At 37.1% G+C, this 14560-nt stretch overlaps 5 protein-coding genes across 6 annotated transcripts in view; 4 read left to right on the top strand and 1 right to left on the bottom strand.

Annotated features, from left to right (window-relative positions):
- LOC110422658 (serine/arginine-rich splicing factor) overlaps positions 1-3347 on the top strand; it is a 4258-nt gene extending 911 nt beyond the window's left edge. The window contains exons 2-6 of the mRNA XM_021436661.2: positions 520-571; positions 1213-1296; positions 1495-1559; positions 1709-1867; positions 1986-3347. Coding sequence (XP_021292336.1) covers positions 520-571; positions 1213-1296; positions 1495-1559; positions 1709-1867; positions 1986-2036 — 411 coding nt within the window. The 3' untranslated portion in view covers positions 2037-3347. The remainder of the gene's footprint in view (positions 1-519; positions 572-1212; positions 1297-1494; positions 1560-1708; positions 1868-1985) is intronic.
- A 171-nt stretch (positions 3348-3518) lies between these two features.
- On the top strand, positions 3519-5294 carry LOC110422659 (B12D protein). The gene is made up of 3 exons (XM_021436662.2): positions 3519-3680; positions 3814-3902; positions 4909-5294. Exons 1-3 carry the CDS (start codon positions 3654-3656, stop codon positions 5054-5056), a joined length of 264 nt encoding a protein of 87 aa, XP_021292337.1. The 5' UTR covers positions 3519-3653; the 3' UTR covers positions 5057-5294.
- Positions 5295-6009: 715 nt separating this feature from the next.
- Positions 6010-9773, bottom strand: APC8 (anaphase-promoting complex subunit 8). Its single transcript, XM_021436352.1, has 4 exons — positions 9546-9773; positions 8832-9138; positions 6578-7828; positions 6010-6462 (listed from the first exon to the last, which is right to left on the bottom strand). Exons 1-4 carry the CDS (start codon positions 9629-9631, stop codon positions 6373-6375), a joined length of 1734 nt encoding a protein of 577 aa, XP_021292027.1. The 5' UTR covers positions 9632-9773; the 3' UTR covers positions 6010-6372.
- Positions 9774-9904: 131 nt separating this feature from the next.
- OTP43 (Pentatricopeptide repeat (PPR) superfamily protein) lies at positions 9905-12670 on the top strand. The gene is made up of 3 exons (XM_021436356.2): positions 9905-11937; positions 12019-12146; positions 12260-12670. Exon 1 carries the CDS (start codon positions 10042-10044, stop codon positions 11515-11517), a length of 1476 nt encoding a protein of 491 aa, XP_021292031.1. The 5' UTR covers positions 9905-10041; the 3' UTR covers positions 11518-11937; positions 12019-12146; positions 12260-12670.
- Positions 12671-13134: 464 nt separating this feature from the next.
- Positions 13135-14560, top strand: part of LOC110422445 (aminoaldehyde dehydrogenase 2, peroxisomal) — a 6516-nt gene continuing 5090 nt past the window's right edge. Inside the window, exons 1-3 of one of the 2 annotated variants that reach the window (XM_021436354.1) lie at positions 13135-13150; positions 13285-13486; positions 13603-13745. In XM_021436354.1, coding sequence (XP_021292029.1) covers positions 13378-13486; positions 13603-13745 — 252 coding nt within the window. In that variant the 5' untranslated portion in view covers positions 13135-13150; positions 13285-13377. The other variant, XM_089784564.1, reaches the window with a different exon arrangement.

Raw genomic sequence — 14560 nt, 5'->3', positions numbered from 1 at the left:
TTTAATTTTCATGTATAAGGTATTTCTTCTAGCTTAGTACATTTATTATTGCGACTCGGTTTTTAAAGAATCAGAACCCTAAACTGCTTAATCTTCAATTTGTCGACTTCATGCTACAATTGTGTACTATTATCTATTAAACTTATCAAGATGTGTGTAGCATACCGAAAGCATGGTTGAAAGAAAGAGATATGGAATTTTATTTCGAAAGTTATTATATGCCATTAACAAGGAAAAAAAAAGTAACATTTGAAGATTTACTAATTTAGAATGGAACCTGAGTTTGATTGTGTTGTGTTTGAATTAGGAACCTATTTTTTGTTCAATGTGCCTGACATTGGGAAATTGTCGACAATCCTAAGTCCGGACTGTATGCCTTATATTAATTTTAGTCATGAAACTCTCGGTTCTTTATTCTAAAGGGTGACTTTGTCAATGACCTGTATGTGCTTTGATCTGTCTCTGTGTAAGTGCCTTGCTTTAAGGTGTGATGAAAAGCCATATTTCTTTTGTGAACAGTCACCAGCTGAAAGAGTTAAAGCCAAGATGAAACTTCAGCTTGCTGAAACAGGTAATTTGTCCTATTTTGCATATGGATTTCCATTCTGTCTTTTTTCGAGTTTCAAGGGTTTCGATGGTGCTATGTGCCATTCTTCTTGAGCTTTTAATGTCTTGATACTATCAATTAAGCATTATACTTTTGGTTATGAGGTGGCATACTGTTGTTTATCTTCATGGGAAGTTAGTGTGATCTTAAGAATGAAAGTTTGGTAACTGCTAAACTAGAAAGTTGAATTCATCTTGATGCATTTGACATACAGATGCGATCTGTGTCTAAAGTTTGCTAGAGAAGTCTTGTGAATATTTTGTTGCATGTTTACATTCTTCTTCGGCAATAATGCTTATGCAACTAAAAGGCTGGCATAGTAGTGCATTATTCTGTAATATCTTTGTTAATTTCATAAACACAGAACATTTGCTAGTTTTAAAACTATGAGTTTCGCAAGTCATAAAGTATTTTTCTATAATTTCTTCATTGTTTCAGTTAGTATGAAATATGTTCCCATGTACTGTCATGACAATGTTAATCCTGAAAGGCAGTGGCTGTAACATTCTATATGATCTTGCTAACTAAGTAGGTTTCCTTTCAAGGTGTGTGTGTGATATTTTTTTCTCCATTCCCCATTATTAAACATTAAATCTTGAATGCAGCTGAAAAGGATCCTGCAAAAGGCCCTGGTTGGGAACGCTTTGAGTTTGACAAGGATGCCCCACTTGATGATGAGGAAATGGAAGGTTAAACGTCTATCATATTCCCTCATAACTGTATTTTAGAAGCAATTTTAGTAACTTAAGTTGGTTGTCATTGAATATGTGCTGCATATATGAATTTATCTATACGAGGGAACTTTGTGACCTTTTGCTTGATATACATATAATACTGAGATGAACAGAGCAAAATAGAACTTACTGGATGTGCTTACTTGTTTGCAGTTGCTGAAGACGATGCAGCACTAGTCAAGCATATTGGTCAAAGTTTTCGGTTTTCTGCCATCAAGGTGTTGCATCTCTCATTTGTATTTGTCAGTCTTTCAAATTCCATTTGATGTTCATGCATACCAGTCCTGCTTTTTTTCCATCCATTGAGCTTTGAGGGAGACAATTAGTTTGATGGCTCTGGTGTAACTAATGTCATGTGAATATGTAGGCAAGAAGGGAGGAGCAAATTAAAGCTGCTCATGATGAGGCCATTTTTGGGGCATCAACAGTTCCTCTTTCCATTACTGCAGACGGTGAACTGGAGGAGGAAAAACATAAAAAAAATAGCAATGATAATGGTCTGGCTGCTAGCCTCTTAAGTGAGAAGGTGAGTGAACTCTAGACTACTCTGTCTGTTCAAGTATGTATTTGCATTTGCATGTTGCATTGTAAGCACATGTATTCATGAGAGAAATAGATGATCAGTTATTCTTGCATGATTCTAGGTGCTTGCAAAGCAACCAGGTTCATGGCGTGATCGTGTTCGTAAGGCATAGAGGGATTGACAAACTGATATGCAGTCTTTGACTCGATGACCCTGGATATTGTCAGGGACAGCTGCTGGTAAGTGGTAATTATTCTGATGTTAACATTGGGGCAGCCAATGGGGGAGTCAATGGTAAAATTCATACAGTGATAAAAAATTGTTTCCCAAACTCATCCAGTTTTGAGCTTATTTCTTAAATCTATATGCTTTTTGCCACATTAACATTAGAAATGTTGTTTCAAATCATGCTTTGACTGAAATTGTGTTTTAAAAGCATCCTCAGGAAGAAATCGAGTATTAAAAGCATCCTGGAAAATTAAGACTGACTTTTTTTTTTTTTAATCAAAAATCGTGTCTTTGCTGGTGTGGTAAGGATATGTTTCACAAATAATCTTAAAACTTTTAAAACAAGATGGGTTTGGGAAATTAGTTTTTGAACCTCTAGGGGTTTCTCTAGCAACTTGCCAGCTCGGTGTGCTATAAATTTTGGTGGAAACAAGTAATTTGAAAAGAATTAGCAAGGTGCCAAGATAAAGTCAGAAATGGTGGTAGCTTCCTTGGTGAAGTCCTGAGGCAGAACGATTTTGCTTCATCTGATTTTTGTAAAGGAAGGTGGCGTTTCCAAAAGTTTCAGGAAGCTGTGTGTTTCTAGAACTAGCTCTAATTATGCTGATCGTGCATTTACCAAGTAAAACAAGTGTGAAGCACTAAGTAGACGCTTATGCTGGGTATTATAGCCAAGTTCATCATTGATGATTGTGTGTGTGTCCAATTTGATACACAATGCCAGCACGATCATTATTGACCAAATCAGGAACATCAAATGAGAGTTGGTTACGGTCTGGCTCACCAAGGAAAAAAATTTTTTTGTCAAGACTTTTTCAGAAACCAGGAATCGGGGAGTTTCAGCAAAAGTTTGAAAATTGAATAAATTGAGTTTTATCTTAAAACGGATAAAATTTAAAACAATTCAAAAATTGAATCAGTTTATCAATTCTATCCATTATCTTTCAAAATAAAAGATTTTATTATAATTTTCAAAATTGAAACATTCAAAATATATATATGAAAAATAAATATTTAACATCTAGTATAATACATAATAATAACAATAATACTTAAAAATATACTATTGAAGTTTAATTCTGAAAATCGACGGAACAAATTATTGATTTGTCGGGATCGAATACATTTTGCCCAGCAATTTTGAGTTGATATGTTAGGTAGCACACGGTTTTCTTTGTGCGGGTAATGGCTTTGCTTTCTGTAAACAACAAAGCCAAAAAAAAAGGGCCTAAACATACCAAAAAAGGAGTTAAGGCAAAGCCTAACAATAATGCTATGCCATAGTCGTGGCGTGGACAAGCACACTATAGCCCACGCGTCATCCACAGATTGGATGATTCCCAAATGTGGCCCTCTATAGTAGCCAATAAGGTTCAACCATGTATATTATTTAAATAATTGAAAAAGAAAATGCCCCAATACGTCAAAACAGTCAAGATAGTAAAAAAGTCTCGTTTTCTTCTTCGCATTCTCCTCTCCTTTCTCCTTCTGTTCCATTTCAAACTTGAAACTTCTCTCTTTGGCTTATCTACCGCTTCGATCCGTCCGTGCAGCGTGCTCAATGGCAAACAGATGGTTGAGGCCTGAGGTAAGCTCAGATCCACGGCTTTGATTTTATTTGACTCTTTTGTTTGGGCATAATCTATTTAGGTTAGACTTTAGAGTGAATAAATTGTTAGATCTGATGAATTAAAAAGAAATGAATGAACGGTGCGGTGTAGGTGTATCCGCTGTTCGCGGCCGTTGGTGTTGCTGTGGGGATCTGCGGCTTGCAGTTGGTGCGCAATATCTGCATCAATCCTGAAGTCAGGTCTCTCTCTCCATCTTGTTTCTTTCGGAGTTGACAAGCTATGAGAAATTTGACATTAGTTGAACTTGAAATCTTGTTGCATGCGGATTTTAGCTTTTAGTGATTCCAGGCATTGCATAATTGCTTAGGCGACTGTTAATGGTTGTTTTTTTTTTTTCTCATTAATACAGTGAGGGCCATTTCCAGGTTTTGCCTGGACCTAATCTCCTTCTTGGGTGATCTTAGGGGGTGCATTTTTCCTTTAATATACTCTTGGTTCATTCAGGATTTTACTCGGGTGTTTCTCACAAGGATATAATCCTGGTTGACAGAGAAAAGGGCTGCCCTTCCTACTTACTCATGCTGTTTTCAATGTTAATTAATTTCTGTTTGTTCACTGTGGCCAGAATTAATATCTACTTGTATTTCACCTAAATTTGGTTTTTGAGACTATTTTTGGTGACTTCCTTTTTCATTGAGTTTTGCCTTTTATTTGGAGAAGAAAAGGCTTTGGTTTAACCTTTGGCTCCCTTTGTTTGGCGTTTTGCATTTGGAGGCAAAAAATGAAAAGCATTTTTGGGTACAAAAGTAAAAATCTTTTTGAAAGCTTATATACAAAATATGTAATTTAATAATTGGTATTACATTTTAATTATTTTATGTCCTTTTTAAATTAATTATGATATTGCATGCTATCTTTTGCTTTTGTTTTATAGCAATTCTTCAAGAAGAAAAAGGGCAAATAATAAAATCGAGTAGTAAAAGCATCAACTAATTACAGCCTTACTTTCCCGTTCTTTTCCAAAATGTAAATGGTGGTAGTAATTGTTTCTTTTTAGCAATAAATCACTAAAGAAGAAAAAAACCCCAATTATGTTATGTGCTATTTTCTCTTTAAATTTATTACAAAATTAATAGATTAGAGAGGTGCACTTGAGAAAAACAAAACAAGATGGAAAGATGGTGATAATAAATTTAAGTGCTGAAATGTATTCTTTCTGATTTTGTAATGTCTGCATTGAATCAGGGTAAACAAGGAGAACAGGGCTGCTGGGGTGTTGGATAACTTTGCTGAGGGAGAAAAATATGCCGAGCATTTTGTAAGAAAATATGTCCGCAACAGGGCACCTGAAATCATGCCCAGCATCAACAGCTTCTTCACAGACCCAAAATGAGGCTTGACATTGCTTTTGCTTTATGTCGAAATGGAAAAGAAAATACAAAAAACCAAGTCATGTTCAATGGCAAGTGATGTCCTTTTGTCTGCTGATTATAACAGGAGTTGTGTTAATTTTACGCTTAGTTGATGTGGTTTTAAAGGGAATAAACTCTGAAACTTGTATGAGTTCAGCTTACATGGATGACTATTTCATTTGCAATATGATTTGGGATTGAAGTTGTTCTGCTCTTTAATCTTTATGCTTTGATTTCCTGTTCCCAGAACTTGATATGATATTAGGAATGATGAAGGTGTAATTGGGCAATTATGATGCGGGAATTGCCTCCTCTGTAGCTGGATTATGGATGGACATAATTTAGCAATTACGTCCTTGATGTTTTGATCAGTTTGGGTTTGGTCAAATTCGAATTTGAATGCTTTTCGGGTAGATTTTTGGGTTTAGTTCATTTTGCGAGTTTGAATTCAACCTTTTTGAGATGAATGTTTGGGTTTGGATCATTTTGCCACTTTAGGATTTGTATTGTTGGCTTGCAGAGCAGTAGTGATGACAGTGGCCAATTATGGCTGCACCGTAACTGTCCTAACTTCCTATTTCCTTTCGTTACCCATCAGAGCAAATTTAGTTGTTCTCTGCGTTGTCATTTGGTTAGGAAAGATGCTATCAGTTGATTAGGGCGATCTTTTTCATTTGGCCCAAAATTAGATGTGCAGCATCTAATTTAGTGAACTTTCACTTACTCAAAACCCAAAAGTAGAATAAATATGACAATGTGGAAACATGTCACGTTTTGCCTACTCAGTATTCATCATAGTGATCATCTATTTCCTTTAATACACTGTGCTACAGTCTCCAAAAATAACACATTTTGGCAACAACTGTATTCCGGGAAAAACCTAATATCTTACAGAACAAACATCCTGTTCTCAAAATGACAACACAAGCAACAATTTAGAGTGCTTAATGGTCGCTGCTTGCCTTTCAACGCAACTGAATCAAACAGTTCATAAAAGCCACAGATAAGATTTACAGGCCTGATTACATTTGTAAAGTACCATCTACTTGAGCTCTAGAAGGATTATACAGGCATCTAGCTACATGTTTCAAGTTGTTATGATACTACACAACAATGAGGATATTATCCAAGTTACAAACATGCAACGAGAGCACCTGTAGCAATAGCGACCAAGAACTAGCCAACTGAAATTGGCATATCCTGGAGGTTTTCGTTGGTCTTTGATTTCCCAAGTCCAAAGGGAAAGTTATACCTGCTTCGAAAGAATTTCAAGCATCTATCCAAATGTATGAGAAAATCAGGAATGAAAATGCTCAACATCCATGGAAGGAAAACCCGATTGTGCTATTCTCATTCCTCGAAGTAAATTCTTTGCTGTTTCTCTCTCCTGTAATCAACCATAGAGAAGAATAAAATAAGTAAAAACTCATTTGAAACATCTGATAATTTTGCAAAAAGGGTTATTTTGAATCATTTGCTGCAAGAATAACAATGAAACTCACTGGGCCAGCATAATCCAGAAGACGGGTACAATACACCTCTGCCTCTTCAAATCTCTTCTGTGCTTTGTAGTGTGTAGCAAGAAACATCAGAGCTTCAACTATATTTGGTCCTTCTCTCTCTTCAGCTTCCATTCTTTCTAAATCCTTCTTATAGTAGAATGCTGCCTCCTCAGGGTGACCAAGTTCTCTATGTAACTTTGCTAGCCGATGCAGGGCAATTGCTTCTGTGTCATTACAATTTGCTGCCCTTTTATAACATTTGATGGCTTCTTCAAGCATGTGAAGTTGTTCAGATTCATAGCATTGAGCCATTGCAATCCATAACCGAGAATCAATGGGCTGGAAGAAAACAGATTTCCGAAAATAATGCAAAGCATAGTGGGGCATGCCCATCATCTCATACGCTTGTCCCAATCCATACCAGGCTCGATAATCCCGAGGATTTATGTCCACAGCCCGTCTGTAGGCATCAACTGCAGCTGGAGTGTTTTTCATCTCGACATACTCATGGCCCATTAAAGTCCAAGCAGATAAATAATTTTTGTTCAATTTGAGTGCCCTCCTAAAATACATGACTGACTTCTCATGCTGCCCTTTTAAACTGTAATAATTCCCAATAATGCAGCAAGATTCGGGCCTGTATTTATCAGTCATAATTACCCTGTGAGCAAGATAACTCAAGGCAGAAAAACATTCCTTTGTGTAGAGCACATTAGAATATGTATCCATGTCCTCCACTCGATAAGGGTCATTCCTTAAAAGGTCTTCAAATATGACTTCAACTTGTTCAAACTCCCTAAGACTGTACCGAGCTTTAGCAATTTGAGCCTGTATGTAGTTACTAAATGTAAAATTACCCTGTAGATTTTCATATTTTACTAACGATTCATTATGCATCCTGAGCTCTTGGTAGACACTGGCAAGAAAGAACTCCTTCATCCAGTGATTACTGAGATTGAGGCTGTTCAAGATGTCGACTGTAGTGCATAACGATTGCAACTCTGACCAGGCACTCCAATTCCAAGGGTAACTATTGACAGATTCCACAAGAACTTTGCAGGCAAGATTTTCATTGCCTTTCTCTTTAAGTACAAGACCATACAAGTACAACCCAAAAGGATCAATCATGTTATTCTTGCAAAGAGTTGATAACTCCCTCTCTAGAGAAACCAATTCACGGTTCACAGCATCACTCTTACCTAAGGGCCCTTCCAGTTCTATCATTTCCTCTTCTTTCCGCTTCTCTCCAGCCTTCATGAAGCAATACAAGGAGCAAAGTATAGAAACATAAGACAGCTTGAAGAAATCACATAGCATTGGCACAGACAAATGACCAAACCTAACTACAGTTTTCCAACACTTTATTAAGGTCCCTTTCCAGTTTCCTCCTTCTAGCAGCCACAAACTCTAGGCCAATTTAGATCAACTGAAAAGATATAATAAATGAAATGACTGGTGCTTTAATATTTGCAGTTTGATGAATACCACAATTTTGATTTACTAAGTTTGGTGTGGATTTTTACAAGTAGTCTAAAACTACAGTATGGAGTTACTTGGTACTCTTCAAAGTTCCTCATGCAATTCGCGGTTATTAGATGAGGACTAACTCTGACAACTAAATAGCAATATTTTCATATAGACTATTTGTGATGGGTCAAAACTGTGTTTTTAATATGCTAATCAAGTAAATAGGAAGCACCTAAGTTGCTCATCTCAAATATTTTAAAAATTTAACCAAGCAATGGAAACAAAATCAGAAATGAGATAATAAGAAATGGTAAAACAAAAGGATATTTATAGTGTGACTTTTTTTGCAGGAAAAGGCATACAAGATTGTTATTATTTTCTCCTTCCCCCTCAACCGAGTAACAATAATTCTCCATTAAGCCCAAACAAAGAGGGAAAAAAGGCTACACTAACTATCCAAATCAACAGCTTGCATCACCTCAAGTTTTTATACTTTGTAACAAGGACAATCTTCTTCACTGATGATGAATGATTAACCACCTCAGAATATTCTCCTCGATAAGTTTCCACATAAATTAAGATGATATTATAATATGTGCTATAGGCCCACTTTCATTTTCCCTAATGTTTTCTAAAGAGGCAGGTGGTCTACTAACTTGTGAAACAAAAAAACTCACTCATGAAAATAGCTACCACAACAGCACTCATGGTTAGACAATCAAAACCAGGAATAAGAAAACAGCAAGTGATGCAAATTACAAGATAACCAGTTGAGAAATGAACAAACCAGATAAAGAGCATAACATCGCAAGAACACAGATTTCTTTCCAGTTTGATCCCGAAGCACATGAGCAGCCCTCCTATACTCTCGGCAATCGAAATACGACTTTGCTAGAAGGTAGAAGTCACCATGTATCACTTCATCTTCCTCCATCACCGGAGTGGACACATAGGCAACACCAGTGGGTGGTGTTGAAGTGATCTCATTGGTCCGAAACCTTCTGCGAATACTTGAGCTTCCACGCTGGAATCTTGTGTTTGAAGGTGTGAACTTTGTCGGGTCTTGCTCGATTCCCACGAGCTGTTCTGCTGCCCTGTAAATAAAAACCAACCAAAGATTCATCTCGCAAAAATACCAAGTAGAATTTCTGTAAACATTAGGACTCAAATTTTATAAAATTTCTGATGATAGATTGCATCTCAATAAGAAACTGGAGCAATAAAGAACATGACTTTATCATAAAAAAGGCATGTTGAAAGCAAAGCAAAGCCAAACTTTGAAGCCCAAATTAAGGCATTAGATTGCCCATAATAAAAGAAAAGAAAAGGTTGGATTTCTACTTCAAGAAGCCACGAAAAACACTAGCTTGGCAGCGTTTTTGAGATCTGCTAACACCTTATAAACACTTAGAATGGCACTCAGAGAAATGGGTTTTTTATGAGAGAGTCAAAACATAGAAAAGCAAAGAGAGCTTAGGATTTAGGGTTCATTAGGGGTTACCATTTGGAAGCAGAGTAAAGGCAACGATCGCTGAGTTGGCGAATGGCAGTGCGGAGCTCGCTTCTGCAACTTTCTTTGGAACTCATTTTTTGAAAAATAGGTTTGTGGATTGAATTGAAGTGCTAGTAATAATGAAGCTGGCGCCCTTCTTTGAACATCCCTCTCGCACTGTTTTGTATAAAATGGCTACTGCTTTGATCGATCCCCGCCCAGCATTTTGAAAACAGAATACAACTTCTTGTAACTGGGCTCGGAAATGGCCCAACCACAAGTCCAAGAACAAAGAAAAAAAAGTTTTTTTTTATTACTATAATAAAGAAAAGGAAAAAGAAGAGCAATTTGACTATTTTAGCTTTGGAAGCTCCTTTGTTGCTTGCCTGCCTGCGGGCAGGGCGATTTGTTTTGCATTTCTGTTTGAGTGGAACATCAACACTTCCTTTTTCTGCTTGAAAGCGTCTGTCTTCTCCACTGACACTGGCCCTAAGGCCCCAAAAAGATGTTTTCTTTACTCCCCAAGCTCGCTCCACCCCTTTCCAAAACTGCTCTCCACCTGCCTAAATCCTTCAGCACCACCACTCCACAGCCGCAAGATACCACCTCCGCCGCCGCCATCCTCACCAACCTTATCCTAACCTCCACCAACCCAAAATCCCTTACCCAATCCCTCCTCTCCCCCTCCATCAACTGGACCCCACGTTTAGTCGACACCATCCTCAAGCAGCTCTGGAACCACGGCCCCAAAGCCCTCCAATTCTTCCACCTCCTCCTCCACAACCACCCTTCCTACATCCACTCCGTTTCCTCCTTCGATCATGCCATCGACATCGCTGCCCGTCTCCGTCACTACGCCACCGTCTTCACCCTCCTCCACCGTATGCGCTCTCTCCGCCTCCACCCCACCCCCAAAACCTTCGCCATCATCGCCGAAAGGTACGTCGCCGCTGGAAAACCCGATAAAGCCCTTAAAATCTTCTTGTCAATGCATGAACATGGTTGTTTCCAGGATTTGCATTCTTTTAATACAATTCTTGATGTTTTATGTAAAGCTAAACGTGTTGAGAAAGCATGCAACTTTTTTAAAGTACTCAGAGGAAAGTTTAAAGCTGATGTTATTAGTTATAACATAATCGCAAACGGTTGGTGCTTGATTAAGAGGACAAATAGGGCTCTTGAGACTTTAAAGGAGATGGTGGAAAAAGGTTTGGCTCCAAATTTGACTACGTATAATATAATGCTAAAAGGCTATTTTAGAGCCGGTCAAATTGAAGAGGGTTGGAAGTTTTTTCTGGAAATGAAGAAGAGAAAGTGTGAAATTGACGTTGTCACTTATACTACTGTAGTTCATGGACTTGGCGTTGCTGGGGAGATTAAGAGGGCTCGAAAAGTTTTCGATGAGATGGTTAGGGAAGGTGTGTTGCCTTCAGTTGCAACTTACAATGCTCTGATTCAAGTTTTGTGTAAGAAAGATTGCGTGGAGAATGCTGTTTTGGTTTTTGAGGAGATGTTGAGGAAGGGTTATGCTCCGAATTCAACTACTTATAATGTGGTGATTAGGGGGTTGTGTCATAAAGAACAAATGGATAGGGCTATTGAATTTATGGATAAAATGAGGGATGATGAGTGTGGACCAAATGTGCAGACATACAATATCGTGATTCGGTATTTCTGTGATGCTGGTGAGATTGAGAAAGGTTTGGAGTTGTTTCAAAAAATGAGTTGTGGTGATTGCTTGCCAAATTTGGATACGTACAATATTTTGATAAGTGCAATGTTTGTAAGGAAGAAACCCAATGATTTAGTGGTGGCTGGGAAGTTGTTGATTGAGATGGTTGATAGAGGATTTATGCCTCGAAGATTAACCTTCAATCGGGTTTTGGATGGACTTTTGCTGACAGGTAATCAAGGTTTTGCAAAGGGGATTTTGAGATTGCAGAGCAGATGTGGCCGTCTTCCTCGACAGTTTAAATTGTGAAGCCTGTTCTATCTGATTTGGGCTTATCAACACTGTTGATCTCATTCCTATTTCTGAGGAATTATGTCTCTTTACTTTCTAAAATGCAGTGATTGTGAAGAAATCTGGTACTTTTTGTGTGACTGTCCAGTTCTTGAGTGCATAGCTGTACCCAAGTGCAGGATTTAGACTCGATGGCTGATCATTTGCCTTGTAGCACTTTTGGACAAAATCCTTCTGTTGCGTAAAATTTACAAACTCTTTTAGCACGAACCTTGTTTCATTTAATTGCTGCGGGGAGAATATGAGGTTGCTTCTAAGCAATGTTGCCATGTTTATTGAAGTATGTACTGGTGAGGAATTCGTGAGGGTACAAATCATTTTCTCAACCTGCTTTAATGTCAGATAGAGATGCTTGAACTGAACATTTGTCATCATGAGGTCAGTATGTTAAACTATGATGTTTCTCCTGCCTTGTTTTATGATTAACTCACAGTGCGTTACTCTTGGTTCAACTTTCAGGAAGTTTTGCAAGCTTAATTAACTTTCCAAATCAACCAATCTTAAGCTTTTGCATTGGAGGATGATAATCTTTTTGAATTGATGTCCTTGATGACGCAGCTTCTTACTTGCAGATATGTGTTCCGGAGGTGGGTTTTCTAACTTTTCTTATTTTTTATCTCGAAACAATTGGTCATTTTATTTACATGCAACCTGCAGTGGTTGAAAGTTTCGGTTTCAAAATTTTTCATATTAACTACAGGTGGTGGAGAGGTTTTCTTTGTAATACTTGAAGAGAGAGGAACAGCAGGCTTCAGTCGTAGGAACTGCAGTGTATTATGAGCGTAGTGTCGCATTATCAGTAGTGCTGTCCAGTGTAGGGTATAAAGTTGTCCAAGGATGTAAGGATGCATAATAGCATAATAGCCGTCCAGTGTAGTGTGTCTTGAGCCTGAAGTGCGAAACGAGTCAGTTGTTATTGGGGGGCATAATAGCATAATTTTGGCTCTGCTACTGCATTCTTTGGTTTGATAGCTTGTTAGTTATGGTGTTTCTCTTGTGGCTGAGTTATGGCTGTGCCTGTTGGGATAAAAGAAGTGAAGTTGGTCCAAGTTTAACAGCTGTAATATTATTTTATATCTTATAATGTTCAAACTGCCCTTTTTTCTTTAAAGGTCTCAAGGTGTTGTTTCCAGAATAGAATGTGTTTAAAGTGTTTGTTGAAAATGGGAAAGTAGGACTAGGAGATGCCCCTGCAGCTGGAAGTGGCATTGAGTTTGCATGTCATGTATCTCATCACAAATGTTGTACCCAAATTGTGAAGGCATGTTGAATGAAAAATGTAGAATTAAATATTCCAACAAGCCCAAAGGCCACCTGGAAGAAAAGGAGTGAAGACAACAACACCTGTAGGGCCCATTGATTTGATGGGTTAGGTGAGGAGTGTGGGCCCCTTTTGTTCATGCAATTTTTCAGTTCCAAAAAAAACAACATACTACTGCATAGTCTACTTTATGAAAATAATAATAATAATAATTAATTGTGAATGTGGAGGAGGGAATTGAAGTTACCAATGTTTTCCTTAAATCCATGAAATTGGGATTTGGATTCGGGTGTGCATTTCGAGTCTCCATCTCGCGGAATATTATCATAAGTAAATTCTATTTGCGTTTTTTTTAATCTTAATTTTTTCACATTTTTTGAATAATTTTAGGCAAACTTGTATTTTCACAAAAATTAAATTATTGATTTTGTCGTATATAAAATGCTAATTGATAACGGAGCCAGTGTGCAAGAAAAGAGTCATCCAACTCTCCTCTCAAAGCACCAGCACCCCACTGCTCAAAAGGCTTCTTCTTTAGTTTTGAGTTTGAGATCACTATGGCGGTCCAAATTCCGAGCCGACAGTTACTGATCGACGGCGAGTGGAGAGAGCCCCTTCTCAAGAAACGAGTACCTGTCATCAACCCTGCCACTGAACAGATCATCGGTTATTCTTTTTCCTTTTTCCTCGATCCAGCTTCTTTAATTTTGTTGATTACTGGTTTAATCAGGATCTTCACTTGGATAAGGTTATGAAATGTTTAAATTTCTTTGAGGTTTCAGGTGATATTCCAGCAGCTACAGCTGAAGATGTGGACCTTGCCGTGGCTGCTGCGCGGAGAGCCCTTTCTAGAAACAAAGGCAAGGACTGGGCTTTGGCTTCTGGCGCTGTCCGTGCCAAGTATTTACGTGCCATCGCTGCTAAGGTATAAATATAATTTCAATTTCATGTTACAATTCAATTTTATTTCAGAAGTGATAATTTTTGTTTCGAATCCAATTATTAACTGATTGATGACCTTAAATCATTAAATTTTAGCCACGCCCCATACAAAATAATGCATGTTACTCGACAAAAGTACATTTGCCTTGTGCCATTTGCTGTGCGCTACTGCTGATATCTCCAAATTAGTATATCAATGTGCCATGCCAAAAATCATGACTTGCTGCAGCATGTCCATATATATTTCTGTTTATTTTAGTCGGATCCAATGGTAGGGGTGAGCAAAACCAACCATATCAATTATCCATCTAAATCAAATACAATTTGAGTAAAACAGTCAATTGGTCCAAAATGTTTGGTCTAATTAATTTTGTGGTCGGTTCTCAGTTTTAAAATTTTTAGACCAATTCACTCAAAAAACCCAATTAATTTTTTATATATATTTTGTATATATTAATATATAATCTTTTTGTTATATATATTGGGAAGAATTGATAGTAAACTTAATTAATAATATACTTAAAACATATTATTTTATTATATACACGTATACAAATTATAATCATAGCAATTTAATATTAACTCTATATATTTCTTTATTTATACAACTGTACTAATATAAAATTACAAATTATATATTTTAAATAGTCTAACTTATATGTTAATATTATAATGTATGATAGTGAATATCCTACATATTAATATGTTATAATTATTACACTTTAGTAATGTTTCATAATATAAAATGTTATGTATACATATATTTAATTTATACATAAGTATTATTATAACTTATAA

Source organism: Theobroma umbraticum, unplaced genomic scaffold, assembly GCF_002168275.2.
Source record: "Theobroma umbraticum cultivar Fairchild unplaced genomic scaffold, ASM216827v3 scaffold_146.0, whole genome shotgun sequence".
In the NCBI taxonomy this organism is placed as follows: domain Eukaryota; kingdom Viridiplantae; phylum Streptophyta; class Magnoliopsida; order Malvales; family Malvaceae; genus Theobroma; species Theobroma umbraticum.
The sequence above is the reverse complement of the archived record's forward strand: the minus strand, read 5'-3'. Positions and strand labels throughout refer to the sequence as shown.

What these genes read in the sequence shown, in the direction of transcription:
- LOC110422659 (XM_021436662.2), top strand. Translation starts at nt 3,654, where the DNA reads ATGGCAAACAGATGGTTGAGGCCTGAG. An exon ending in ACAGATGGTTGAGGCCTGAG is followed by an intron (nt 3,681 to 3,813) that starts GTAAGCTCAGAT and finishes GGTGCGGTGTAG; the next exon opens with GTGTATCCGCTGTTCGCGGC. An exon ending in TGCATCAATCCTGAAGTCAG is followed by an intron (nt 3,903 to 4,908) that starts GTCTCTCTCTCC and finishes GCATTGAATCAG; the next exon opens with GGTAAACAAGGAGAACAGGG.
- APC8 (XM_021436352.1), bottom strand. Translation starts at nt 9,631, where the DNA reads ATGAGTTCCAAAGAAAGTTGCAGAAGCGAGCTCCGCACTGCCATTCGC. An exon ending in GATGTTATGCTCTTTATCTG is followed by an intron (nt 7,829 to 8,831) that starts GTTTGTTCATTT and finishes TGCTTCATGAAG; the next exon opens with GCTGGAGAGAAGCGGAAAGA. An exon ending in TTCTGGATTATGCTGGCCCA is followed by an intron (nt 6,463 to 6,577) that starts GTGAGTTTCATT and finishes GGTTGATTACAG; the next exon opens with GAGAGAGAAACAGCAAAGAA.
- OTP43 (XM_021436356.2), top strand. Translation starts at nt 10,042, where the DNA reads ATGTTTTCTTTACTCCCCAAGCTCGCTCCACCCCTTTCCAAAACTGCT.